The 25,233-nt window shown below is 48.1% G+C and overlaps 9 protein-coding genes across 17 annotated transcripts; 6 read left to right on the top strand and 3 right to left on the bottom strand.

Annotated features, from left to right (window-relative positions):
* Positions 1 to 170: 170 nt before the first annotated feature.
* LOC6532411 (protein brother) lies at positions 171 to 1,098 on the bottom strand. Its single transcript, XM_002093126.4, has one exon. It carries the CDS (start codon positions 879 to 881, stop codon positions 240 to 242), a length of 642 nt encoding a protein of 213 aa, XP_002093162.1. The 5' UTR covers positions 882 to 1,098; the 3' UTR covers positions 171 to 239.
* A 160-nt stretch (positions 1,099 to 1,258) lies between these two features.
* Positions 1,259 to 2,831, top strand: LOC6532410 (proline-rich protein PRCC). The gene has a single exon (XM_002093125.3). It carries the CDS (start codon positions 1,355 to 1,357, stop codon positions 2,777 to 2,779), a length of 1,425 nt encoding a protein of 474 aa, XP_002093161.1. The 5' UTR covers positions 1,259 to 1,354; the 3' UTR covers positions 2,780 to 2,831.
* Positions 2,774 to 3,352, bottom strand: LOC6532409 (transmembrane protein 60). Its single transcript, XM_002093124.4, has one exon. It carries the CDS (start codon positions 3,217 to 3,219, stop codon positions 2,824 to 2,826), a length of 396 nt encoding a protein of 131 aa, XP_002093160.1. The 5' UTR covers positions 3,220 to 3,352; the 3' UTR covers positions 2,774 to 2,823.
* Positions 3,353 to 3,492: 140 nt separating this feature from the next.
* LOC6532408 (coatomer subunit alpha) lies at positions 3,493 to 7,690 on the top strand. 2 transcript variants are annotated; one of them, XM_015193849.2, is made up of 3 exons: positions 3,493 to 3,584; positions 3,693 to 4,742; positions 4,798 to 7,690. In XM_015193849.2, the coding sequence occupies exons 2-3, from the start codon at positions 3,797 to 3,799 to the stop codon at positions 7,554 to 7,556; spliced, it is 3,705 nt and encodes a 1,234-aa protein (XP_015049335.1). In that variant the 5' UTR covers positions 3,493 to 3,584; positions 3,693 to 3,796; the 3' UTR covers positions 7,557 to 7,690. The 2 variants fall into 2 exon arrangements, with proteins under 2 accessions (XP_015049335.1, XP_039230542.1); XM_039374608.1 differs by having other exon boundaries at positions 3,552 to 3,609.
* A 118-nt stretch (positions 7,691 to 7,808) lies between these two features.
* Positions 7,809 to 9,056, bottom strand: LOC6532407 (protein big brother). The gene has a single exon (XM_002093122.3). The coding sequence runs from the start codon at positions 8,765 to 8,767 to the stop codon at positions 8,126 to 8,128; it is 642 nt and encodes a 213-aa protein (XP_002093158.3). The 5' UTR covers positions 8,768 to 9,056; the 3' UTR covers positions 7,809 to 8,125.
* Positions 9,057 to 9,116: 60 nt separating this feature from the next.
* Positions 9,117 to 10,418, top strand: LOC6532406 (methyltransferase-like protein). Of its 2 annotated transcripts, none has more exons than XM_002093121.4 (2): positions 9,117 to 9,314; positions 9,502 to 10,418. In XM_002093121.4, the coding sequence occupies exons 1-2, from the start codon at positions 9,220 to 9,222 to the stop codon at positions 10,313 to 10,315; spliced, it is 909 nt and encodes a 302-aa protein (XP_002093157.1). In that variant the 5' UTR covers positions 9,117 to 9,219; the 3' UTR covers positions 10,316 to 10,418. The 2 variants fall into 2 exon arrangements, with proteins under 2 accessions (XP_002093157.1, XP_015049334.1); XM_015193848.3 differs by having other exon boundaries at positions 9,141 to 9,447.
* Positions 10,419 to 10,517: 99 nt separating this feature from the next.
* Positions 10,518 to 16,832, top strand: LOC6532405 (vesicle-associated membrane protein 2). 6 transcript variants are annotated; one of them, XR_005561284.2, is made up of 8 exons: positions 10,518 to 10,606; positions 11,061 to 11,497; positions 12,294 to 12,366; positions 12,621 to 12,771; positions 12,843 to 13,001; positions 13,062 to 13,113; positions 14,746 to 15,202; positions 15,824 to 15,957. XR_005561284.2 is itself a non-coding variant. In XM_002093120.4 (7 exons), the coding sequence occupies exons 3-7, from the start codon at positions 12,338 to 12,340 to the stop codon at positions 16,015 to 16,017; spliced, it is 585 nt and encodes a 194-aa protein (XP_002093156.2). In that variant the 5' UTR covers positions 10,518 to 10,606; positions 11,061 to 11,497; positions 12,294 to 12,337; the 3' UTR covers positions 16,018 to 16,832. The 6 variants fall into 6 exon arrangements, 1 of the variants encoding a protein (XP_002093156.2); XR_001454068.3 differs by lacking the exon at positions 14,746 to 15,202 and adding an exon at positions 14,437 to 14,534; XR_005561287.2 differs by lacking the exon at positions 14,746 to 15,202 and adding an exon at positions 13,370 to 13,788.
* Positions 16,833 to 19,017: 2,185 nt separating this feature from the next.
* On the top strand, positions 19,018 to 25,223 carry LOC6532403 (vitamin K-dependent gamma-carboxylase). 2 transcript variants are annotated; one of them, XM_015193843.2, is made up of 4 exons: positions 19,018 to 19,325; positions 22,795 to 23,382; positions 23,441 to 23,787; positions 23,858 to 25,223. In XM_015193843.2, the coding sequence occupies exons 2-4, from the start codon at positions 22,805 to 22,807 to the stop codon at positions 24,940 to 24,942; spliced, it is 2,010 nt and encodes a 669-aa protein (XP_015049329.1). In that variant the 5' UTR covers positions 19,018 to 19,325; positions 22,795 to 22,804; the 3' UTR covers positions 24,943 to 25,223. The 2 variants fall into 2 exon arrangements, with proteins under 2 accessions (XP_015049329.1, XP_002093154.2); XM_002093118.4 differs by lacking the exon at positions 19,018 to 19,325 and having other exon boundaries at positions 22,775 to 23,382.
* Positions 20,044 to 22,704, top strand: LOC6532404. Its single transcript, XM_002093119.4, has one exon. It carries the CDS (start codon positions 20,502 to 20,504, stop codon positions 21,243 to 21,245), a length of 744 nt encoding a protein of 247 aa, XP_002093155.1. The 5' UTR covers positions 20,044 to 20,501; the 3' UTR covers positions 21,246 to 22,704.
* Positions 25,224 to 25,233: the final 10 nt, after the last annotated feature.

Raw genomic sequence — 25,233 nt, 5'->3', positions numbered from 1 at the left:
CAAATGAGGCCAAAGACCCCGGCTAGCAACCCTTAAGGAGGCCCAGATAAACAATCATTAGGTGAGCATGAGTGGCTTTCGCGAAATGGATGTCACACAAAACTCGAGAAGTTCCTTGTGAAATGAGAAGTCTTGAATAATCCGAGCATATATTATAAGAGCACGATGCATGGGTTTCACTTATTTATTGTCGAGTTTACCTAGATCTTACTTAAATCTACTAAAAGTATTACATAGCACTACCAGCCCATTGGTCCCCTAGGGAGACCAGGTCCACCCCTATGATGGTGATCCTCGGGTGGGGTCTGGGGCGTGTGATAGATTCTCCTGGACTCGGCCATGCGTTGGTTGTAGCTTTGGATCTGCTCCTGCAGCTGGGCATCCTCCTGCTGGGCTCGCTGCTCATCGAACTCCAGGCAGGCAGCGCCATCCAGTCGGTCCAGATCGACCCAGCCCCGGAATCGGACGCACACTCCGTTCATGATGAAGCCGGAACGCAAATGGACTTTGCCCCGCTCCCTCTCAAAGTCGCACTCCTGCTCCTGGGCATACGGATTGTGGTTGGCGTTGAAGTAGAGCTGCAGATTGGTGCCCGAAGCCACCATCGATATCTCCGCATAGCCCTTGCGACAGTCGTTGACAAACCGCATCCTGCGCTCCTCCATCGCACGTTCTCGGTATCCAGTGTAGCGAACCTCGCTCTCTCTGCTGAGCCGGCGGAAGAGCTCGTCGCTATCGAACTTGGATCTCTGGTCAGGCACCACACGGGGCATCTTGAAGATGAATCTGGGCTTGGGCTGCTCGTACATGGCCATGGCTTCGTATGGCGGGATCATTCCATTCATGGCGGCTGCGTCTCCGAGGTTCTGGTGGTGATGCATGTCTTTCGCTATATCTTTTTACTTCGAAGTTAATAGGAGTACTGATCAATGTTAGGATGAACCACCGTATTTAAACTAAATAAGAGTTGTAGATCAGGTAATCGTTTGCGATTAGGATACCTGATGAGTTCCCTAATCAACGATGGAAACCATCTGGACTCAATAAAGATCAGGTATCCCACTTATAAGGACCCTATTTGAGTTTTTATAATCCTTAGGGTTTTTACACTTAATAATTGTATACCGTGTGATGCGCAGGTAAAATGCCAGCGAATTGAACGCACTGCATAATTTTAAATTCAAAGTCGAAAGAACGTTTTAACGGTCTTTTCAGCAGTGTTGGTTAGCACAGCACTTAAGCAAAAGAGTTGCCAACCATGAAAATCCCAAACAGGTGACAACTCTAGAGACGAGGCACATAAAACAGCTGTAGTTTGTGTATTGTATTGTTTAACTTGTCCAATTTGTTAAACATGTCGCTTGTTGCTTATGCCGCCAGTTCTGATGAAGATTCAGAGAACGAGGAAGAAAATCCTGTACCACAAGCGGAAGTGGTAAAACCACTAGCCAAGCCGAGCACAACAAATCCTGCCAATGAGGCGTCTCTGGTTCCGGAATCAACCAGTGGTCACATTAGCGACGAAGATGACGATTACGTTCCCCAGGAAGTGTCCCTTCAGGAGCTGAAGCCGCCCACCCCAAGACTTCTACTGACCCTACCCAAACCAAAAGTCACTGCTGCCGCTGAGGATCTGGAAGATGAGGATGCCGATAGCCAGGTTACCTCCGCATTTGCCAACCTTCCCATGCCACGAACAGCAGCGACAGGAAAAGCCATTGTAGAAGAGAAAGACGATGAGTTCCTGCACAAAAAGGCGCTACCCGTAGAAATAGAGAAACCTCCACCGCCGCCTGTTAAAGGAAAAGTAAAAATCAGCATTCCCTCACTAAGGGATTTCTCAGATGTGGACAAGGAGAAAGCTGATAGAGCTAAGAACAAAGTGGACAAGCCCAATGCACCCAAGGGATCGGGACTGTTGAGTCTGCTCCCGCAGGCAAAGTCGGAGCGCAATTTCTCCAAGAACTTCACATCCGCGGCAGCCGGTCCTTCAGCCAACACCCCACCTGCTCCTAGTCCAAGCAATAATCCTGTGCCACCTCGTGCAGCACCAGCTTTTGTACCCGATACAGTAAAGCTGCGACGAGCTGCACACAATACTGAAGGCGTTGATGGTCCCAAGGCCGGCCAAAAAAAGATTCCTGAGGCAAAGGACGCTTTGAAGCCAACAAAAACCAAACCTATAACCAAGCCCACTTCCCTGGTAAACGCCAGCGATAGTGAAGATGATGAAGATGGTACTGGAGACTTTTTCTCCCTGAACTCCGAGCAAAAGCTGCCTGAGGTGAGCAGCAACGAGATTAGCGCTCTAGTGGCCAAGCGAGCGGCAAAGATGGTGGAGGCCAGTAGCAAGTACCTCGAGGAGTTAGCCGAGAAGGAAGCAGCCGAAGCAGAAGCCGCCCGACTGGAGGAAGAGCAGACTCAGATGGCGCAAAAGCGTTACTACGAGCAGCAGCTAAACGCAGAGGCCATGGACGCATTGGTGGGCAAAAATGCAAAACGCCGGCGGAAGGAGGCCAAGGAGATGCAGGTGATCGACATATCTGGGTCAGAAGTGCTACCTGATCGTGAGGAATGGATGCGATCGGCTCTGGCTTCGTCCACCACCTTCCAGCCTACTGGCGTGCTGACGGACGAGGAGCCGGTAGCAGGGACGCGACGCAAGCACCAGATCACCTACCTGGCGCACAAGGCGAAGGCCAACGAAGCCGAGCTGCAGGCCATGTGGTCGGCCAACCGGCAGACCCGTCGGGCCACCCAAAGCAAATACGGCTTTTGAGTTTCCATTTTATGTACACCTAATCCTACAATATATGCTTAATCCTACTGAATCCAGCCCTCTCGTTTTCCCAGCCTGCTGCCGACATAGAAGATGGCGGTGCTCAGCAGCAGGATGACTGGGGCAACGGTCACGTATATGGGAATCTGTTGCGGGTACTCCAGCGTTAGGCAAATCATCACTTGGGAGGCGATGGTCAGCAGGACGCCGGCGATGTTCCATTTGTAGAAGAACAGGAGATCCGTCAGGCAAGTTAGGTTGCGCCATTTGCGGATAAATTTAATGATCACGTAGATGATGATGATTACATCGAAGAACCAGAGTGGCGTGAAGGTGACGAACCAATTCCAGGTGGTGCGCGGGTCCAGGCGGAGGCACAGAAGAATCAGGAAGACCAGGACGATAAACCAAGTGAAGAGCGCTCGGTGTGCCAATGTCATCTTTGTTAGTTATTTATATCTTTTCCATGGTATTACAGAAAATAAACAAAGCGAAGTTACCGTAAGCCGAATGCACTTTGTCCAGTGTTGTGTAAGTGCGATGACAGTCGCCACTTAGTGACATTAACCAATTCAGTTTTTAAATATTATCGGCAAAGAAAAAATATATTAAAAAAAAGCGCTTTAAATATGTATATTAAACTATAAAGGAGATTGAAGAGCGTGATAATTCCTTCAACGCAACCTATTTGTATACAGACTTTTGAAAACTTATGGTTGTCAGTGTATGCACATCAGCCAACGCTGGTAACACTGCCAGTCTCGAGAAGAAGAAGATAATTGACGTGTCACAGTTTCGACAATTGGTTGGTGTTTTTCGTAAAATTAATTGTAGGCAATATATTATGTGTTAATTATAGCATATCAATAAAATGGGCTTGTTCTAACACACACTTCTTGATGTTTTGATACAGGCGAGTGCCCGAACCAAACGAAAAAGGGCGCTTGAAGGATAAGCCGACACGTAGAACAGCAACCAATTTGAGACACCTACAGGCAGAACAGAAAAAGTGCCAGCATGCTGACCAACTTCGAGTCGAAGTCGGCGAGGGTGAAGGGCCTGTCCTTCCACCCTAAGCGCCCCTGGATCCTGGTCAGCTTGCACAGCGGCGTCATCCAGCTGTGGGACTACCGGATGCACACGCTCCTTGAGAAGTTCGACGAGCACGACGGACCGGTGAGAGGCGTGGCCTTCCATCAGCAGATGCCGCTTTTTGTCTCCGGCGGTGACGACTACAAGATTAAGGTGTGGAACTACAAGCAACGCCGCTGCATCTTCACCCTTCTGGCCCATTTGGACTATGTGCGCACGGTGGCTTTCCACCACGAATACCCGTGGATTCTGAGCGCCTCCGACGATCAAACCATCCGCATCTGGAACTGGCAGTCGCGCAACTGCATCTGCGTGCTGACTGGCCACAACCACTATGTGATGTGCGCTCAGTTCCATCCCACGGAGGATCAGATCGTCTCTGCTTCACTCGATCAGACTGTCCGCGTGTGGGACATTTCTGGCCTGCGTAAGAAGAACGTGGCTCCTGGTCCCGGAGGGCTTGATGACCACCTGAAGGGTCATCCGGGTGCCACTGATCTGTTTGGCCAAGCAGATGCCGTGGTCAAGCACGTGCTTGAGGGCCACGACCGTGGTGTCAACTGGGCCAGTTTCCATCCCACTCTGCCGCTGATTGTATCCGGTGCCGACGATCGCCTGGTGAAGCTGTGGCGCATGAACGAGTACAAGGCCTGGGAGGTAGACACCTGTCGCGGTCACTACAACAATGTGTCCAGCGTGTTGTTCCATCCAAGACAGGACCTGATTCTCTCGAACGGTGAGGATCGCAGTATACGCGTCTGGGATATGACCAAGCGCCAGTGCCTCTTTACATTCCGGCGGGACAACGAGCGCTTCTGGATACTCACAGCGCATCCTACATTGAATCTGTTTGCAGCTGGCCACGATGGAGGTTTGTTGATGACTTTTAAAAGTAGGCCTTCATTGTAATGATTCATTTCTTTTAGGTATGGTGGTCTTTAAACTGGAGCGAGAGCGTCCTGCCTATGCTGTCCACGGCAACATTCTCTACTACGTAAAGGAGCGTTTCCTACGCAAACTGGACTTTACCACCACCAAGGACACTGTGGTGATGCAGCTTCGGCCAGGCAAGTCTCCGGTGTACAGCATGTCTTATAACCCAGCTCTGAACGCCGTGCTCATCTGCACGCGCACCAACAACCTGGAGAACAGCACTTACGATCTTTGCCAGATCCCCAAGGACACCGAAAGCCAGAGCGAGTCAGACAGCAAACGCAGCTCTGGAATCACGGCCATCTGGGTGGCCCGCAATCGGTTTGCAGTGCTAGATCGCAATCAGCAGTTGGTGATCAAGAACTTCAAGAACGAGGTAACCAAGAAGTTGCCCACTTTCTGCGAGGAGATCTTCTATGCCGGCACGGGAATGCTGCTCATCCGGGACCCCGAGTTTGTCACACTGTACGAGGTTCAGCGGCTTGTCTCCGTTGGAAGCATTAAACTGGCCAAGTGCCGCTACGTGGTGTGGTCTCCCGATATGTCCTTGGTCGCTCTACTCTGCAAGCACTCGGTGACAATCTGCGACCGAAGACTTCAGTACTTGTGCACCGTGCAGGAGAACTGCCGCGTGAAGTCTGGCGCCTGGGACGAGTCTGGAGTGTTTATCTACACCACTAGCAACCACATTAAGTACGCAATTACAAACGGAGACCATGGCATTATCCGTACGCTGGACCTTCCCATTTATCTGACACGCGTCAAGGGCAACCAAGTGTTCTGCTTGGACCGGGAGTGCCGCACCCGCGTGCTCCACATCGATCCTACAGAGTACAAGTTTAAGCTTGCCCTGATCCAACGCAAGTACGACGAAGTACTGCACATGGTGAGAAATGCCCGTCTAGTGGGTCAGAGCATCATCGCCTACCTTCAGCAGAAGGGTTATCCGGAGGTGGCCCTGCATTTTGTCAAGGACGAGAAAACCCGATTTGGACTCGCTCTGGAGTGCGGTAACATCGAAATTGCCCTCGAAGCAGCCAAGGCTCTCGATGACAAGGATTGCTGGGATCGCCTGGGACAGAGTGCGTTGCTCCAAGGAAACCACCAGGTGGTAGAGATGTGCTACCAGCGGACCAAGAACTTTGACAAGCTTAGCTTCCTCTACCTGATCACCGGCAACTTGGAGAAATTGAAGAAGATGAACAAGATTGCCGAGATCCGTAAGGATGTTTCCGCCCAGTACCAGGGTGCTCTCCTTCTTGGTGACGTCAAGGAGCGGGTAAACATCCTTAAGAACTGCGGACAACTCTCGTTAGCTTATCTCACAGCCGCTACTCATGGATTCGATGAGCTCACTGAGTCCCTGGGTGAATCGATAACCTCGCAGGGTCACAGCCTTCCAGAGGTGAATCCCAATGCCCAGTTGTTGCAGCCACCAGTGCCCATCCAGCAGCTTGAAACCAATTGGCCGTTGCTGTCCGTGTCCAAGGGCTTCTTTGAAGGAGCCATGGTGACTAGGGCTGGCACCAGTGCCACTGCCCGACAGGCGCTGAACATCAACGCCGATGCTGCAGTGTTGGACGAGCACAATGGTGGTGGAGATGGTTGGGGAGCGGATGCCGATTTGGGACTAGATGAGGACGGAGATGACGAGATGCATGATGCACTGAGTAACGATGGCGATGGCGCTGCAGGTGGAGAAGAAGGAGCCGGCTGGGATGTGGGCGATGATGACCTGGTTGTGCCCGAGGAACTGGCCTCCAAGATCAAGGCCTCCGCCCTTGACAGCAACTACTACGCTGCTCCCAACAAAGGCTTGTCTCCTGCCCAACAATGGGCGAACAACTCGCCTCTGGTGCTGGACCATGTCAAGGCCGGATCATTTGAAACCGCCTTCCGTTTACTGCACGATCAGCTGGGAGTGGTCAATTTCAAGCCATTCAAGACACTCTTCCTGCAGAACTACGCCTGCTCTCGAACCAGCTACACGGCCAACCCGAATCTGCAATCCCTTAATGGTTACCCACTTCGCAACTTCTCCGAAACAAACATCAAGCTGCAGCGCCCCGCAGTTGGCATCAAACTTAACGATTTGGTGGCACGCCTGCAAGCTGGCTACCAACTAACAACTTCTGGAAAGTTCTCCGAGGCAGTAGAGAAGTTCCATTCCATCTTGATCAGCATTCCACTGCTGGTAGTGGACACGAAGCTAGATGCGGCGGAAGCCCAGCAACTTTTAAGGATCTGTGCTGAGTATATCGTTGGCCTGAAGATGGAGACTGTGCGCAAGGGCATGCCGAAGTCAACGCTTGAGGAGCAAAAACGTTTGTGCGAGATGGCCGCCTACTTCACGCACTGCAAGCTGCAGCCCGTGCACCAAATTCTCACCCTGCGTACCGCCCTCAACATGTTCTTTAAGCTGAAGAACTACAAGACGGCCGCCTCATTTGCCCGTCGACTTCTGGAACTGGCGCCACGTCCGGACGTTGCCCAGCAAGTTCGCAAGATCCTGCAGGCCTGCGAGGTAAATCCCGTGGACGAACATCAGCTGCAGTACGAAGAGTTTAATCCGTTCACAATATGCGGCATCAGCTGGAAGCCACTGTATAGGGGTAAACCCGAAGTGACCTGTCCCTTCTGCTCCTCCTCGTTCGATCCACAGTTCAAGGGCAATCTCTGCACAGTTTGCGAGGTGAGCCAGATCGGCAAGGATAGCATTGGCCTGCGCATTTCAAATCTGCAATTCCGCTAGGACGGACAAGCTTGTCGCTTTTAATATATATGTTTCCACCACGCCAAGCGAGACCCCTTAGTTTAGTTTTACACGATCCTTGCTTATTATGTATGAAGTTCAGTATCTGTATAATATAATGCTATAAAATCAAACCAAGCGCCTTCTTTTCTTTGATTCGTATCTTTCTCGATACCTCGCCCTGGTGGGCAATTCCCACTGAAGAGTCCTAATCACGCCAAAAGCGGAAATTGCAAAGTCAACAATGCGATATAGATTAGTAATTATGTATTTTAGTTAAAGATACGACACTAATTCCACACTAAGTTGTAAGTATAATACCATAAAAGCATACGTAAAGTAAGCATTACATCTAACACTAATCTAGGAGCATAATTATTCGAGCGTGTCTAACGTAATCGTATTGAAATCTCGCAAGTGAAGGCCCATTTAAGGGGTTTGGAGCATTCTCAGTTGTCCATGAAATATTGAGTATTCGCGAATTGAGTCTCTAACTGCTGGTGATGCGTCTGCTGCTGCTGGAGCGGCAGCTGTGGATGGGACGGCCCTGGAGCCGTCCACAGGTCCAACTAACGACGCCACATGCTGGCGCCGACGCCAATGCCTCCGGAGGCCACGCCCCTTCGCACCGCCTCCATCTCGTCCTGTCGATTGTCACGATAGGCACGCTTGGTGTCCTCGAACTCGCGCAGCCGCTGGTTGTAGCGATCGATCTGATCCCGCAGAATGGCGTCCTCATGCATCGCCCTCCGCTCGTCATACTCTAGGCAGCCCACACCGTCCAGTCGTTCCAAGTCTATCCAACCACGGAACCGGACACACACGCCGTTCATGATAAAGTAGGACTTGATGTGCACCTTGCCGTGCTCCTTGTCAAAGTCGCACTCCTTGTCGTGCAGGTACGGATTCTGGTTGGCGTTGAATACCAGCTGCAGATTGGTGCCCGATGCCACGAAGCTGGCCTCCGTGTGTCCCTCGCGACATCCGTTCATGAAGCGCACCTGCCGCTCCTCGATGCTTCGCTCCCGGTAGCCCGTGTAGCGAACCTCGCTCTCCCGACTGAGCCTCCGGAAGAGCTCGTCGCTCTCGAACTTGGACTTCTGGTCCGGGACCACGCGAGGCATCTTGAAGATGAAGCGCGGCTTGGGCTGTTCGTACAATCCTATGGTGTCGTAGGGAATCATGTTGGCAAGGGCCGCCTCGTTCATCATTTTAAAGTATTAAACGCGATTCGTCCGCTCGGTGGAACGCTAAATGGGGTATGTTTCTGTGGGTCCTTCTGCAGACCTCTGCGTTCACGCAATTGTCCCTTAATGGGTTACTTTCGGTCGCTCCTTCAACGAGCCTTCTACGTATACGCAATAAGCGTTTGTATCGCAGCACTCTGAATGCTAATTGTTTAAATTTCTCGCCTCCGTCGCAAAAAACAACGCACAATACAACAAAAAGGTTGGTTTGCGGTTTTGATATACCAACTGACGCGGCGTTGCCACTGGAAAAAGTGCACTCAAACGAGCGTTCACTTATTGGTGGTCTGGCAGCACTGTTGCATTTGTAACTTCGTGGGATCGGTGCACGGTCACACTGGCCGCGTGTTTACAAAATATATAGAATTTACATAGATCGCAGCAACAGGTGATATATATCCTTATTCCCGACCGACATGAGTGACAACCCCGCCGCGGAGAACGAGAAGCGACCGCAATTCGGAACCCGCCTGCTCACGGATGCTGACGACGTCTTCAAGCACAATGCTTGGTAAATATGGGCGGCAAATCCTGCGGAGATTGGCCAGCAAAAGTTGGGAGCACACTCGTCAGCGTAAAAAACCGGCGGGAGCGGGAAACCGTGTGCTTACCGATGCGCGAGAGGTGTTCGAGTTTAACGCCTGGTACTTATCTGCAGTTCAGTACTGATGAAAATCCCTCTAAATCTGGATTTACAGGGACCACGTGCAATGGGATGAGGAGCAGGAACTGGCCGCGCAGGCAGCTGTAGCCAAGAACTCAACCTCCAAGATGGAAACGGAGCAGAAGGAGCGATTCCAGACAGACGCCCCCAAGTTTTGGGACTCCTTCTACGGCATTCACGACAACGGCTTCTTCAAGGATCGCCACTGGCTGTTCACAGAGTTCCCCGAACTAGCTCCTCTGGCGGCAGATCCGGTGGAACAGCAGCCTCGCAGCATTTTCGAACTGGGCTGTGGAGTCGGAAACACCATTCTACCGCTCCTACAGTACTGTTCTGAACCGCAGCTAAAGGTTTTCGGATGCGACTTCTCCGCTCGGGCCATTGAAATCCTGCGAAGCCAACCCCAGTTCGACGAGAAGCGCTGCGAAGTGTTTGTCATGGATGCCACGCTGGATCATTGGCAGGTGCCCTTTGAGGAAAACTCCCAGGACATCATTGTAATGATTTTTGTGCTGTCAGCAATTGAGCCAAAGAAAATGCAGCGGGTGTTGGACAATTGCTACCGCTACCTGCGACCCGGTGGTATGCTCCTCTTCCGTGACTACGGACGATACGACCTGGCACAGCTGCGATTCAAGAGCGGCAAGTGTATGGAGGACAACTTCTATGTGCGAGGCGACGGCACCATGGTGTACTTCTTTACGGAGGACGAGCTGCGTGGTATGATGACTCAAGCGGGGTTGCAGGAGGAGCAGCTCATTGTGGACCGAAGACTGCAGGTTAATCGCAGTCGCGGCTTGAAGATGTACCGCGTGTGGATTCAGACAAAGTTCAGGAAACCGCTTTAGTTCAATTAAGAAGAGTTATGTGCATTTAAACCATTGCTTAATTCAATTGATAGAAATATATTATCTAAGAAAATACAAAGTTCAAATCTCATATATAATTTAACTATAACTTTGACAGTTACTTTTCCTTGATGGAAAGCCCGGCTTTTTAAATTTCCCACCCCTTGGCAATCGCTAAGGAAAAGCTTCTCGCTGGAACACCATTCGCTGCTGACCATCCAGGCAGCTTTTTCCCCAAATACACATAACAGTTAGGAAAGCTGTAAGTTTTCGCAGTTGGCCAAAAACGTCGTAAGTGAAAATTTTCCTTGTGCTGCGTAAAAAAATTCCAATAATATTATTTAAGCCTAGTTTTTGTAAACTGAAGCTGCCCGAGCAAAAGTAAAGTGATTCTGATCAAGAGTGCTGAAACTGATTGATTAGGAATACGAAAATCAAACCAAAAGTCAACCAATGTCAGCGAAAACCTTTGTCGTGTAGAATTTCATTGATTTTTCGTACTGAGAATACGCTGGCCAGTTGGGCACTTGAAATTATTTTTAAAACGTTTTGCACTTTGAAGACACCTTAAAGTGCCCCTGGGGGTATGCAACGGAAATGAGGAAGGACATGCCTCATGGCTGGGCGTGTTGCTGCCATCCAAATAGTCCCCCTACGTCCCAATTAGAATCCTATAGCAGCCCATTTCAAGCATTAACCGATGTACTAAAAATAGTTGCAACTATTTTCGCACTCTATTCAGCAGCAGTTCCAGCGCTGAGCCAGAAAATTCCTGCGAAAGGCTGTCGTGGCAAGTGTTACCCGCACACATACACATCATCCAGATCCAGCCAATCCCCCCGTGGAGTGGAGTGAATTTTCATTGACGACTGGGGGCGAAAAAGCTCTGGCGGAAGAACGAAAGTGAGAGAGAGGCGGCACTGAGAGCGCAACCCTCTAGAACAAAAACAACGAAACAGAGTTCAGCTGCACCACCACCCACCACCTACACCAACACCACCACCACCACCACCAACGCCACCACCGCCCACTGACCATCCCACATCCCGACCTGCGGCAGTGGAAGAAAGTGAAAGAGGCCAAGTGCATACCTTCATCCTAATCATCGCCAGACGAATTCGTTGAGGCCACCAGAGCACCACCAGCCAAACACAGAAGCAACCACACAGCCACCAGAGCCATGTAAGTGGATGGACGTTATTGATTTGTTTTCCGGCGGGGAATGGGGGTTCCGGGGTTTCGATTCCCCGCCTCGCTTTTCGCCGTCACAGAGGGAATGCTCGTTTGATAGCCGCATTAAGTATACGCAGCATGGGTCGCCCATTTCATTTGTCATTTGTCCAAGTGCTCGTGCCCGTAAAATCCGTAAAAGGAACACGGGCCAGCTGCAGCTGCCATTTCGGTTCACTAGGCATGATTCACTTGGCGATGACGTTGCCGCATCACATGGCCAAGTCTCTCACACCGCAAAATCAATAAAAACACGTTTCGCACCAGTGAGTCAGGACATGCAAACTAAGTTGCACCTATATTTTGGTTCTTCGGAACCAAACATAAGATATGTGTCAGGATAAAGGGCAGAGCTGATGTTAAACACACATTCCAGTAGTTAATAATGTAACTTGATTCCATATAAAATGGTTTCTAATAGTAAATTACAGTCGGGGAAAACTAAGAGATCTAAAAATATACCCCTATATTTGTAGAAAAACTAAATGTCGCCAATGGAAGGGGTCGGGGTAAGATATTGATTTGTTTTCTTTGTCGTGGAAAAGGGAAATATACGCTTCAATGAAAACAATTGCCAACAACAAATGACTATAGATATATTTGTGTCACTAAAATATGTATCATTACACCAAAAATTCCAAGAATCACTTAGAAACCATACAAACTAGTTCAACGTGACTAGCTTCACTTAATATGATCATGCAATTTTTATTTAAAATTAACTATTTCCCTTCCTTTGGCCCCGCAGAGCCCAGAAGACGAGGTAAAGGTCAAAGTTTTTGGGGTTCTGCGATGGGCAAGAAAGACAAGAACAAGGAACCGTAAGTGCGTCCCCAAGCTAAAGGGTAGCTGGCTAGAACTATACTCCAGCACCAGTCTGTAGCCCACACGTATCTTGGAGATGTTTCGATTAAAGCTAGAAACTATAGTCGTTCGTACCCACCCACACCCACTCTTTGTGTAATCTAAGTACTGTATTTAATTCGAGAGTCCCCGTTGGGAGTTGATTAGTCTTGGCCCGAGCTATTTTCGTTTCCGCCTCCGATGACTAATGTCTAATGACCCTCCTCCGCAGGGCGGACGCTGCACCAGCTGGCGATGCACCACCAAACGCCGGAGCCCCGACCGGAGAGGGCGGCGATGGCGAGATTGTGGGCGGACCACACAATCCGCAGCAGATTGCGGCACAGAAGCGTCTGCAGCAGACGCAGGCGCAGGTCGATGAGGTGAGTTTCGGGATCGCATGTAAATGAGAGCTATAACCACTGCATCCCCGCATCACTGCATCCCTGACCAGGTCGTGGACATCATGCGCACGAACGTGGAGAAGGTGCTGGAGCGCGACAGCAAGCTGTCGGAGCTGGACGACCGTGCCGATGCACTGCAGCAGGGCGCCTCGCAGTTCGAGCAGCAGGCGGGCAAGCTCAAGAGGAAATTCTGGCTCCAGAACTTGAAGGTAAGTCCGATAGTATATATATTGTGAGACCAAACTGCAATCTTACTTTCCTCGGCACAGATGATGATCATCATGGGCGTGATTGGTCTGGTTGTCGTGGGCATTATTGCAAGTAAGTTGACAGATCCTAGGCGCACCTCGTGCACTCATTTCTGGGAAACACACACCCTGACCCACACCACTCGACTCACGCACACACAGAACCGAAAATACTTTCAAGATTACCACCCAGTTACCCAGTTACCCAGTTGTGTTTGTCTTTTGAGTTCGCCTTTATTTAGCGCTGATTTTGTTGGCCCGAAACGCTTTCGTTTATCTACACACCGAATCTAAATTGCGTTCTTAATTCCGCCACTTTTTTTCTCTAGGTAACTTTATGTAGATTGCTAACTATCTAATCCGTAAGAAACTAGTTCTTAGCCGCAATGCAATGCAAATCGAAACCAAATCAAAAGCCAATCAATCAACCCAATAAGAACCAATCGAAATCGAAATCAAAATCAAAATCGAAACCGAAACCGCAATCAAGTTCAGACTCATTCACAACTGCTATGAGTAGAGCTGCGAACTGACAGTCCAACTGACCGTTCGCTCAACCGATTCGACCTAGATGCCTTGCGAAATTCCCATAACTATAGATCGATCGATCATACCATGTCATGCGCTTCAGCCACCACTAGAACAATAACTAAATGCTAAATGCTAAATGGCATCAATTTGTATTGTAACATTTATGCCCAAGCCCAACATCATACGAGCATCTGGTTCCATACGAGCATACGCACAGGTTCGGTAAAGATTTCATTTGATGCCCACTGAAAGTCGTGTCCTGTGTTGTTTCGTTCCGTTGCCTAACCAGTAATCAAGTTGCGATCACTCCGAGTATCGGATCCGCGATCTCTGTCCATGTGGCTGGCGGTTGAGGATCTAGGCCAAATGCCGACCTCCACCTGGCGGAGGTGGACCGATACTCGACGGTAGCCGTTAGCCTTAACCGTAGGACCTTAAGTTCTAGCTAGCTAGTTCTAACTCCCGTAAGCCGTAATCGTAAAGTTTGTGGTTTGTTCAGTGTTTCGTTAACCGTATCCGTATCCGTATCCGTACCCGTATCCGTTTTTCGTTTGTTTCGTTCTGATATTGGCAGCAGCACTACAGCCACAGACACACGACTGTGCCATGTCCTGTGTAAAATACAAAACTCGAACCCACTTCCCCAGTAAACGTAGTCCCTCCTCGAAACTCGTTACTCGATACTAAGTCTCCACTCAAACGCAACGGCCTTCCGATCGAAAAAGCCAGCCAGCTTCTTGTGCCACTGAACCACAGCAAAAGCATAAAGTACTGCCATTCTACTTGATTTACCTATGTTCTTTCAATGTTTTCACTTTGATTTGACACACTCTCAACACTGAACCATATTTTTGAACAATTACAGAGAAAGACGAAGAATAAATACACTGAAAGCTTTAGCTTTGTACAATTTTGTTAACCATAAGCAAACCAATTTACCCAATATAACACTTTCTGTGTGAGGTAAACAGCGAGAGCAATCTTTTATTTATTACTCATACGCCACGTTTATCGCTAGGTGCACCCGTTGATAAATCCTTTGTTTTACATCACTCGAAACTGTATCTATAGTATATGGGTTTATACTTTCTTGTAACCAATTTTATCTGCTCGCTTTGAAACAAATCGATTTGAATTGAACAACAACATGAACTCACCGAACAATTTCTCGTAGAACCGTACATGTCGGATGATAATGCTGCTCCGCAGCCTCCTGCCTTGCAGCAGCAGGTGGCTCCGGCATCGGCAACTGCACCTGATTCAGCACCACCACCACCACCACCACAACTACTACAACAACAAGAACAACAACTACAACCACACCACCATACACAAAATCTTAAATCTGAACCACCGACACTCGAGAAACCATTGGCCGAGAAATTGACCGACCAACCACAGAGTCCGTCGGATGAAGTGGCGACTGGACAATAGAACGCTCACGATCTCTCTTGAAAACCAACATTCAACCAACCAACCAACCAACAACCAACAAACCAACCAAACTAATCAGCCACCGATTAGCCACCAAGACGCATCCGTAGAACCATAGTCAAAATTAATCAAAATCGAAAAGAAAACATTTCACACTTTCTTTGTACCATTGACAAAACGATCTAATCCGATACACTGTAAGCAAACGAAAAAAAAAAAACGGCAACATATCAATGCAAATAATCATACCCAGTAATTTGACACCTGCGCTTCTTCTTAATTCCGTTTCCGTTCGTGCTCCCACTTCCGTTTCCGCTGTTCCCCTGGTTTTATATGATTTCAGGCTGGCTGTAAGCGGTTCCTCATCGTTTACCGCCAGCTTTAGCCGCATGTTTGTGAGTTAATCGATGTCTTTGTGTGATTAGTGCCTTTTTATTTGTGGTTGTTTGATTTCCCAATTCAATGTTGTATGTGTTTTGAAATTGGCCTAAGTTTTATGCACCAACAGCGAGAGGACTTCTCTTCGGGAGGTTTGAGGGAAGACAGCTTCCCGTGACTGCCTAAATGTACATAACTATAAATATATATATATATATATATACCTGTTTGATGCAGTTGTCCCTGCTGTCCGCCCCCTCCCACCGTCCACATCCCATGTCCACTTGCTATATGTCCACTTCCGTCATGAGTGAGCTTTTAAGCATTGAAGTGTAATATTTTTGGCGTATACTCGTGTATCGATGTCTGAGATTGGCTAAAGAGCTCTGAAGCAGCATCCCATGTCTTGCCCTACTAATTCTTGCACTACTCCGAAACAGATAAACTTGGCCTCATAGGCGGGGAGCAGCCACCACAGTACCAGTACCCCCCACAGTACATGCAGCCACCGCCGCCGCCTCCGCAGCAGCCAGCCGGAGGACAGTCATCGCTGGTGGATGGAGCCGGAGCAGGAGCAGGAGTAGGAGACGGAGCAGGAGGATCGGCAGGAGCTGGCGACCACGGCGGCGTGTAAGCGAACTCGCTGCAAGGACGAACGTTTCTCGATTAGTGGGCTCCAGCAGCGGCCGAAAGCAAAGCAGAGATGATGAAGACAAAAAGAAACAAAGAACAAAAAACCAAGAAAGGAAAACTCAGTTAAACTAGAAAATCTCGAGAATTGCAATAAACTCAATAATAATTTCCACTTAGACGATGTACACGAGTTGGTGTGAGAGGTTTTAAGTAACTTACGTCATAATATTAATACTAACTCTAATGAAGACGCTCCGGACAAATTGAAGTTGTTGCTAATTTGTTTATGGTTACATTATTTCATGCATAAAACGGTATATATAATTATAAATATAAATACAAATACAAATAACAAAATACCAAAATATATGGAACTTGAATATTACGAGTGACTCCAACCACGTACTACCCTATACGGAACAACTTGCATCTCTGCGCTGCACTGGCAACAAGGAGCGCCAGTGGAAGCAGGAGGACAGGCGGTCGCTTTCCGATGTTCGCAGCTCTTTGAACTCAGTTTCCTTAGCAAAAATCGACTAGACAAAACTAACAGAATCATAACTATTTCGGAACAGACGCAAAACCAAAGAAATCTAAGCTTTGTTCCTAAGTAAAGTTACGCAAATATGATATTTGATATTCGAAATGTATAATCCAAAAAGATGTTTGAATCGATGGGCCGCATAAGAAAACGCAGTTAAATGTATTCAAGGAACTTTACTTATACGAAAAACAGCAAGTGTAGTCTGTAGGCTGAAAAAAAAAACAAACAAGAGGCCAGCAGTGAAAGCTAATAAACCTAAAGTCTAGTGAAAATATACAAGCGATTCATTTGCTGCGTTCTGTTTACGTGCAATCATTACTGTTGTGTTTGAGAATAGCTCGAATGGTTCGATTGAAAGCGGAATCCAGACAGTTCAACGATTAAATTAAGCGCTAGACACACAATACGTTGGTTATCCAAAGGATTTAGTTAGCTCGACGAGGCATGTATGTTTGTATATTTCAGTGTTACGAGTAATAGACGAGGCGGTACTTAGAGCATATATATGTACGTGTATGTAACGATATGATATCTAGATCTCACACACTCCACACTCCACCCGAACCCATTACCCCCTCATAACCGATAACCGATCAGGATCAGAATCAGAATCAGAATCAGAGAGCCACAGCTCTTAGCACATATTGTACTCAACTTGTTCTGAAGATACAGCCTAAACTACGATTAATTAACTAATTAACTAATTGATTCTACAAGCGCCTGCCCAAAGTGCTTTGCCTACCAACCCATTGGGGCACGAACAAAATCGAAATTAATTAGAGAAAAACCAAAGAAAGATTAAAGGGGAAAACGAATTCCAAATCCGAATGCAGGTATTTTTAGCAATATTCGTAGCGTGTACAATATGTCGCCCTTAAAGCTTATTAGAATCAATCTCGTTCAATGTCCATCTCAACTCACCCAGGCACTTCACATGCATATAACCATTAACAGATATAAATCAATATATGTATGTAATAACCAATGACAAATGTTTAGAAGAGTTTCGATTTTTGTTTGGATTTTAAGAAGACCCAAAAAACAAAAACAATTGTATACACAGAAACACCCATGAAGCCCCTGAGTACGGAGCGCCCACTGGAGTTTCCGGCATCGCGTCGCGATTTCCCGGAGTCCTTTTGGCGGCGAAGCATGTAATTCCCGTCTAGACGGACACACAAAACAAAGAAAAACTCTATAAGAATCCCCGAAAGCAACAGACGGCTAATGAGAGTATATATATATGAACCGTATATAAACAATAATATTACTAATTAATTTAATGATTAATTGCACCCCGAAAATACATAATTATTTAAATAAATAAATAAAAACAAAGTTATGCGGTTTTTCTAATGGTGGGAAACATGTTTTTGAACAAAACAGCTACATCGATTAGTGATTTACATTCTTAAAGAAAATCTGTGTTAATTTCATTACATCGAAGATTAATTAACATATTCTTCAAGCTTGTGAGCCACATTAACATTCCAATTAGAAGATAAAGGATGCGCCACTTAAAAATAGTAGCACACAAAAAGTGTAGCATACTATCCAGCGCACCAAACTGCGCACTTGACTCTGCGGAGTGGGATGCATACATAAATAGCAATTGGGGCGAGACAGCGTGCAAACAGGGTAATGAAAATAGAAACAAGTCTGCGGTGGGCAGCCTATGTTTAAGTCAGACAAGTGGGGACGCACAAGGCGCCTGTTTACCACACACTTGCCACACCTGATTAAAATCTATTGACACTGCAGGCGACGCGAAATTGGAGCAGCGCTAACAAGGCAACAGGCCCACAAAGGAATCGGTGGCTCCTGCGATGGAACAAGACCAAAGCAGCCCGGTAACCAGCACTTAATGAAACCCAATTACCAAAGGTGTCCGCCCGGCAAATCCTGGCGGCGGATGGCAAACAATAACAGCTGCTGTCGCAACACCTGCAAATTTTATTTGCATTTTCCTGCCATTTTCACAGCGCCCAACTATTTGCTAGGGGTATATTAGTTTTTTGTTGAATCAGTTAGTATAGATAAAGTAAGTTCAAATATTAGAGTATTACATGTAAATATTTGAATCCAAGCTATGCTACTATGCTTCCCCACTAAGCTTTTATAGTAATTACAACTGCTTTTAATATTAGTTACTATACATAATATTTGTAAATATGAGCTAACAAATAAGAAATAGAGTTTAAAAATGCATAATTGTAAGTGCCTGCTTTCCTGTAAACTCTAAGGCCGCAACTCGCAGTCAACGGAAATTCACTTGTTTATTATTATTAACTTCGTCGCCAATTCCCGGCAAGGACATGCGCAAACACCCCCACTTCCGCCCACATCACTTGGCCATCATCCCCACAGCGGCACCAGGGATTAGGGAAAGGAAAAGGGACCCATCTCCGAGTGGAGCAGAGTGGCGTATAAATACCACGCAGCTCGTGCGCACAGCCTCAGTTGGCGGACCGTGTTGCTCGCGATTCCCTTTTCCCAGTCGCTGCGTCCGCAGGTGAGAGTTCATCCTGGAAACGGCCAACTGTTGCCAGTTGCACTCGGCGGGGAGCGCGCTGCAGGAGGCAGGATAACGGCCCCAATTACTGCACCCAACTGCAGCAAATTACGGGTGTGAATTTGATTAATTGCCTTGAAAAGCGATTGTGAGCGGAGCAGAAGTGATTGTAAGCCGGGGATTTGTTATAACGACTTGTGTGTGAAGCTGACCCCATTTCATCTTTCCTCTTTATTGGCCATAACAACACAAAGTAAGTAAAGCGCTTCGGACATCTCGTATTTATAAGTACATTTTTGATTGATTGGAAGTTAACTGCCTTAAAGCATGGAAGTATTTAAAATACATTTGGTTTTAAAATGGAATCCTAGTTCCATATTCAAGGACTAAGTAGCATATACAATACAAATCCTCAAAAATCGTATAATAAATATTCAACATCAAATCGATCGGAATTAATAGTATTATAGATTGTGACTTTGAAGCTATGCTTATGTTAAAATTGCATATTCAATCATATGAAATCCTATAATCTAAGATTATTTTATGTTCCTTCAATCTACCCAAGTCAATATTCCAGTAAGGTGCGACATATCATTATAAGCCCCAAAAATATCATTGGTGTAATTTTACTGCCTGGACCAAGTGACCCACCCAAAGGATAAAGGTGTTTATTGTCCTTATTACTATCAATAACTGCACTTACCCCTATTTCCAACACTGTCGTGCAGAGGAGCCCCAATCGAGTGGCACAAGGGGTGGGTGCTGGCGAAAACAAAACTGGTTGGCAGTCGGGTAAAGTCGGGTCGGTTGGTCAATCATATGGCGAGAATAGTGGTTAATGCCACCCCTGAAGTGGCAGCTTTAACGGGGGTTGCATGTGGTGTTTGGATTGCACGGTGTGCCCAGTGTAACCGATTCCGAATCCGAATCCGAATCGGACCTGGACTTGAATTCGGAATTGCAATCGGCGGCTCGCGCACAGTCAGTCTGCAAACTTCGGAGCGTGCGGTTGTCAAGTTTCGGTCGTCTGCGTGTTTTCTCTTTCCCGATTTCAGCACTCTTCCCGCACACACACTCACACAGCACTCGCCACACACACACACACACACGGACGCAGACACAGGAAGAAGAGAGAGAGAAAGAGAGAGAGAGTGACTAGAGAGAGGGTGGAGCGGAAAGAGGAGGCGACTTTCGCTCGAATTTCTCGCTGGTTGTTATTGCTGTTGTTGCTGTTAATGCCGTTGTTGCTGTGGCCGTAGTGTATATACCCACTGTGTGACTCCACTGTGTGCGTGTGTTTTTCCTGAAAGTTCGAATTCTCTTTTTCCGTCTGCTTGAAAATCGGACGCGGACTCGGATTCGGATTCAGAATCGGAATCGATAGCCATCAACCAACCAACCAGCCAATCACCCAACCAGAGTCACCATGGCCGACAACAACAACTGCCCCAAGTGCAAAAAATCGATCGCCGCCAAGGAGGCGGCCGCCACGAGCATCGGATGCAGCGGCGAGGACTGCCGAAGGAGGTTCCACCGCACGTGCGTAAACATCGACGATGCGACCTTCGAGGCGATCCAGAAGAACCCGATGATATCCTTCCACTGCGACGAGTGCAAGAACCAGTCGCCGCGAGCCTTTGCAGCCAAACTGCACACCATCGAGGAAAAGGTCAATAAGGTGTGCAACGGGGTCAACCAGATCCAGGGCCGGATGTACCAGCAGTACTTCCAGTTCGGCAACCAACCGCTCCAGGCACTGGGCGCCTCGGCGGCCGGCGTGGGTGGCGGCGGCATCGGTGGCGGACTGGACGGGAAGAAGCATCCGCAGCAGAATAACCTCATCGTGGTGGGGAACAACTGCAACTCCGACCGACTGCAGGTGGTCTGTGACTACGGGCGGTGGGTGCAGGTGGGCAAGTTTGCGACGAACACCAGCGAGGAGGACGTGATCGATCACCTGGCCGAGGAGCTGAAGATCAACAAGAACCTGGTCAAGTGCACCAAGCTGGTGAAGAACGACGCCAACCTGTCGCAGTTGTCGTACTGCAAGTTCAAGATCTCCATTCCGGACTACCGCTTCAACGAGCTCTTCAACGAGGCCATCTGGCCCAGCGGCGTGATGGTCAGTCCCTTCACTCCGCGCTCCCAGCTCAATCAGAATCGCCTCTAGAGGGACGGGCCCGGCGGCCGGGAGAGCGGTGACCGGGCGAGGGTGAAGCAGTAAGCTGGAGCACAGGGCAGGCTGAGGAGGAAGAGGAGGAGGAGGAGCAGCTGGAGAGCAGGTACCCAAAGGAGAGAGTGCGCCTGCGCAGGGAGCGGATGAATTACGGATGATTACGAGCAGCAGTAGGAGGAGGAGGAGGAGGAGGAGGAACTGCATCGCGGCCTGCCAAACAAGGGTTGCTATACGGACTGCAGCACACCGCCGATTCCCCCGAGTGCCGACTTTGGGCTGATTGATGGAGCAGCAGGCGGAGGAGCAACTATTTGCCCCCATTGTATGCTAATTTTCGACACTCGAAAACATTGTCTAGATCTTTAAAAGCTTACAGAACCTATCTAATGGAAAACCAAGAGCATATTTATTGAATTAACTTTGAAAATGCATTTTAAAATGTTTTAGCGTTGCGTAAATAACGAAATGAAATCGATAAAGAAAACCAAAAGTATTTTAATGGCAAACTCACAAGTAAAATAGATGTGAAGCAAAAATATTAGTCATTTATGCATTACTGTCGTACTTAAATTAAAGTAAACCGAAAACAAAACGAGAAAACTAATGAAAACCAACTAAACGTACTTAAAGAGAGACACACTCACACACACAAACCGAAAGCGGTTATTCAGGCGCGTATTTAAACCATTTACCAATTACCAATTATCAACCAGGCACCGAGGTTCCCCCTTCATTTTCCAACTCACTTCCTGGGTCTGGGGTCATGGGTCATGGGATCCATACCCAGACCGATGGAGATTCTACTACGACGCGTGTGCGACTACCTATCACATTAAGTACTTAACCGTAACCAATATCAAAACCTATATTCAAGCAGACGACGGCTTATATTGTATTCGTATATGTATGTAGTTTGAGGCATTTTCAAAGCTTGTTCGTTCCTGTTCCCAAAGACGTTTGGACATTTTGCGAACCACTGCACAGGACACTGGCCAGCAGCCAGCAGACCCATTCAGATTCAGATCGAAAGTATATATAGTATGTATTTGCGTTTTTCGACGACCGGCAATCCCGGCAGTTGGGATGCCCGGATGGCAGTTACCAGTTACCGGTTACCAGTTACCACACACGTTCCACACGGACAGGACAGAACAGGACAGGACTCGAAACTAGAGGACTCGAAACGAAGCTGGGCAAATCCGTTGCAATAATAACTCACTGACCGAGTATAATGGGATGTACATTTCGTAATTGATCTATTTTTTTACACCGATCCGACAGCAATATTTTCCGTGGGCTCCACGCCAGCGATCCGAACAGAACCGTAGATATTTACGCAAGAGTCAGCAAACGAAATGTAAAACACATATATTATATATTTAGTATACAACAATATGCATGCATGTATTTATGTCAACTTTTTCAATAAATTCTACAAAACTTAAATACCAAATCGGAGCGGATTGATCTTTGGGCAGCTACGTCGATCAATCAAGATTACGTTTACTATACTTGCAAAGGACATGTTTCGGATTCCTTACAGATTCACCAGAATGGCCAACTCCAAGCGAAAGCTGCCTACGAAACCCACAGATGACCCTGCTCCCCACAAAGATACATCAAGATCTTCGGATGAATCCCACACAGATGTACATCACAAGAGTTCCAAGAAGTCCCTGCTGCTAAACCAATTCTTTAGGGATTGCCTAGGTCACGACCTGAGCAACTTCACCAGCTTAGCCCACTTAAGCAGCTGGCTACACAGGCCCGTAGATGGAGCCGCCTTGGGCGTATTCCGCCTGCTCTACGGAGCAGCCATGCTAATTGACATCGCCGAGGAGCGGGGTGGCGGCCAGCTGGACGTGCGGTTTCAGGACCCGCTCCACTGCCACTTTCCGCTGTTCAACGGGATGCGAGCATTGGAATATCCGCTGATGGGCTGCGTCTATCTGTGCATGTGGCTAGGGGCGTGGGGCATCATGCTGGGCTATCGTTTCAGGTTCAGCTGTCTGGCCTTCCTGGTTCCCTACTGGTACATCTTCCTGCTGGACAAGCCGACGTGGAATAACCACAGCTATCTATTCGGCCTGGTGGGAACGCTGCTGCTCTTCACCCAAGCGGAGTCCTACTGGTCTGAATACCTCGAAAATTCCTTCCTTCGAAATAAACGACCTATTTCCCACTTTCAGCTCCCTGGACAGCTGGCTGAATCCGCGAAAGAGTCGCTGCATTCCCTACTGGAACTACTTTCTAATCAAATTTCAGTTCTTCGTCCTGTACCTGTACGCAGGTCTGAAGAAATTCTCATTGGAGTGGCTATCGGGATACGCGATGTCCAATTTAAGTTACCACTGGGTCTTTGCTCCGTTCCGGCAAGTGATTGATCCGGAGCTGATAGACCTACTCATTGTGCATTGGTTCACCGCCTTCTTCGACGTGTCCATTGCTTTTTTTATGACCCTGGAGAAAACGCGCCTGCTGGTCACGCCCTTCATGCTCAGCTTTCACCTGATGAACTCCCGACTTTTTGTAATAGGTAAGTACTTATAGTCCATCACACCTTTAGCAAACAAATCAATACTTATGTAACTTGGCTTACCCACTAGGAATGTTTCCCTGGGTTTGTCTGGCCGAAGTGCCGCTCTTCTTCAGCTTCGACTGGCCGCGGAGGCTGGGCAACTGGTCCAAGACACCACTCGTCCATTCAAAAGATCCAGGGAATGAGCTTTCCAAGCCGGGATTCCTGGACAGACTGCGCACGGGTCTCATTCTCGCATACTGTGGACTGCAACTCTTCCTGCCGTATTCACACTTCATTACCAAGGGCTATAACAACTGGACGAATGGACTGTACGGGTACTCCTGGGACATGATGGTGCACTCCTACGACACGCTGCAGACCTCCATCCAGGTGGTGGACAACGAGAGCCGCGAAGTGCACAACCTGAATCCATACGCCTTCACGGAGTACGATCGCTGGACGAAGTACGCCGACATGGCGGTGCAGTATGCTAAGTGCATCGAGGAGAATCTCCGGGAGGAAGAGCCAGGCATTGGAAAGAACATTTCCATCTACTTCGACATCTGGTGCTCAATGAACGGACGCTTCCAGCAACGGTCCTTTGATCCACGCGAGGATCTGCTCCGAGCCAAGTGGTCCCCCTTTGAGAGCACCTCCTGGTCGCTGCCACTGCTAAACGAGCTGAATCACATGCGGCCCAAGTTGCGGACCATTGAGACTGAGGTGCTGGCCTGGAACAATTACTCCGATGTCATCTTCGTAGCGGATTTCCCTGGACTTACGCTGACCAACTTCATCTCGCCGCACCTCATTAACTGCACGCTGACCATTCTTGAGGGAAACGTTCGGTACAGGAACGAGCGGGATCCGGAGGCCTATTTCCTGACAGCCGGCAAGAGCATTGGTCTGGAGAGCAACATCACCCACTTGGTGACCACCATTGGCCAGAAGCCAGCGTCGTATCTGTTCACATACACCAACAAAACGATGCTGGAGCAGGGCATCACGATAGAGAAGCCTGAAACGGAGGAGCGGTCCATCCTGCCGCTGTGGCAGGAGTTCCAGCATCGGGTGACCAACTACCAGCAGTTCCTGGGCCACATTTTCAACTGCCTGATGTACTTGCTCTACGATGTGCCCATTCCGCAGGCCGTAAAAGGGGGAGATTGAAAGAGAAGGCTAACCATCGCTACTGTTCCGGTTTTACCAGTTTTCAAATTCAATTTCAAATCTGGAAAAAGTCCTGAAAAACCCTAACCTGCCTGTAAATCAGATGAAAATACATATTGAAGAAACAAATACCCGATTTGAAGTATCTACACATTATTCTGCATTTACATAACGATGCGTTCAAATCAATCGAATCGCGAAACCTTGGAAACCGGAGCAGAGCGATATAACCGAATGTTTGGGTGATAAAACTGATAATAAATGTTCCATATTGTACCACATCCCGTCCAA

The sequence above is a fragment of the Drosophila yakuba genome, chromosome 3L (assembly GCF_016746365.2).
Source record: "Drosophila yakuba strain Tai18E2 chromosome 3L, Prin_Dyak_Tai18E2_2.1, whole genome shotgun sequence".
Taxonomy (NCBI): domain Eukaryota; kingdom Metazoa; phylum Arthropoda; class Insecta; order Diptera; family Drosophilidae; genus Drosophila; species Drosophila yakuba.
The sequence above is the reverse complement of the archived record's forward strand: the minus strand, read 5'-3'. Positions and strand labels throughout refer to the sequence as shown.

Excerpts from the sequence above, each read along its gene's own strand:
- LOC6532411 (XM_002093126.4), bottom strand. The coding sequence starts at position 881 with ATGCATCACCACCAGAACCTCGGAGACGCAGCCGCCATGAATGGAATG.
- LOC6532410 (XM_002093125.3), top strand. The coding sequence starts at position 1,355 with ATGTCGCTTGTTGCTTATGCCGCCAGTTCTGATGAAGATTCAGAGAAC.
- LOC6532409 (XM_002093124.4), bottom strand. The coding sequence starts at position 3,219 with ATGACATTGGCACACCGAGCGCTCTTCACTTGGTTTATCGTCCTGGTC.
- LOC6532408 (XM_015193849.2), top strand. The coding sequence starts at position 3,797 with ATGCTGACCAACTTCGAGTCGAAGTCGGCGAGGGTGAAGGGCCTGTCC. Across the intron at positions 4,743-4,797 it reads TGCAGCTGGCCACGATGGAG|GTATGGTGGTCTTTAAACTG; the intron begins GTTTGTTGATGA and ends CATTTCTTTTAG.
- LOC6532407 (XM_002093122.3), bottom strand. The coding sequence starts at position 8,767 with ATGATGAACGAGGCGGCCCTTGCCAACATGATTCCCTACGACACCATA.
- LOC6532406 (XM_015193848.3), top strand. The coding sequence starts at position 9,284 with ATGCTGACGACGTCTTCAAGCACAATGCTTGGTAAATATGGGCGGCAA. Across the intron at positions 9,448-9,501 it reads GTGTTCGAGTTTAACGCCTG|GGACCACGTGCAATGGGATG; the intron begins GTACTTATCTGC and ends CTGGATTTACAG.
- LOC6532405 (XM_002093120.4), top strand. The coding sequence starts at position 12,338 with ATGGGCAAGAAAGACAAGAACAAGGAACC. Across the intron at positions 13,002-13,061 it reads TCTGGCTCCAGAACTTGAAG|ATGATGATCATCATGGGCGT; the intron begins GTAAGTCCGATA and ends TCCTCGGCACAG. Across the intron at positions 13,114-15,823 it reads TGTCGTGGGCATTATTGCAA|ATAAACTTGGCCTCATAGGC; the intron begins GTAAGTTGACAG and ends ACTCCGAAACAG.
- LOC6532404 (XM_002093119.4), top strand. The coding sequence starts at position 20,502 with ATGGCCGACAACAACAACTGCCCCAAGTGCAAAAAATCGATCGCCGCC.
- LOC6532403 (XM_002093118.4), top strand. The coding sequence starts at position 22,775 with ATGTTTCGGATTCCTTACAGATTCACCAGAATGGCCAACTCCAAGCGA. Across the intron at positions 23,383-23,440 it reads ACCCAAGCGGAGTCCTACTG|CTCCCTGGACAGCTGGCTGA; the intron begins GTCTGAATACCT and ends TCCCACTTTCAG. Across the intron at positions 23,788-23,857 it reads CTCCCGACTTTTTGTAATAG|GAATGTTTCCCTGGGTTTGT; the intron begins GTAAGTACTTAT and ends CTTACCCACTAG.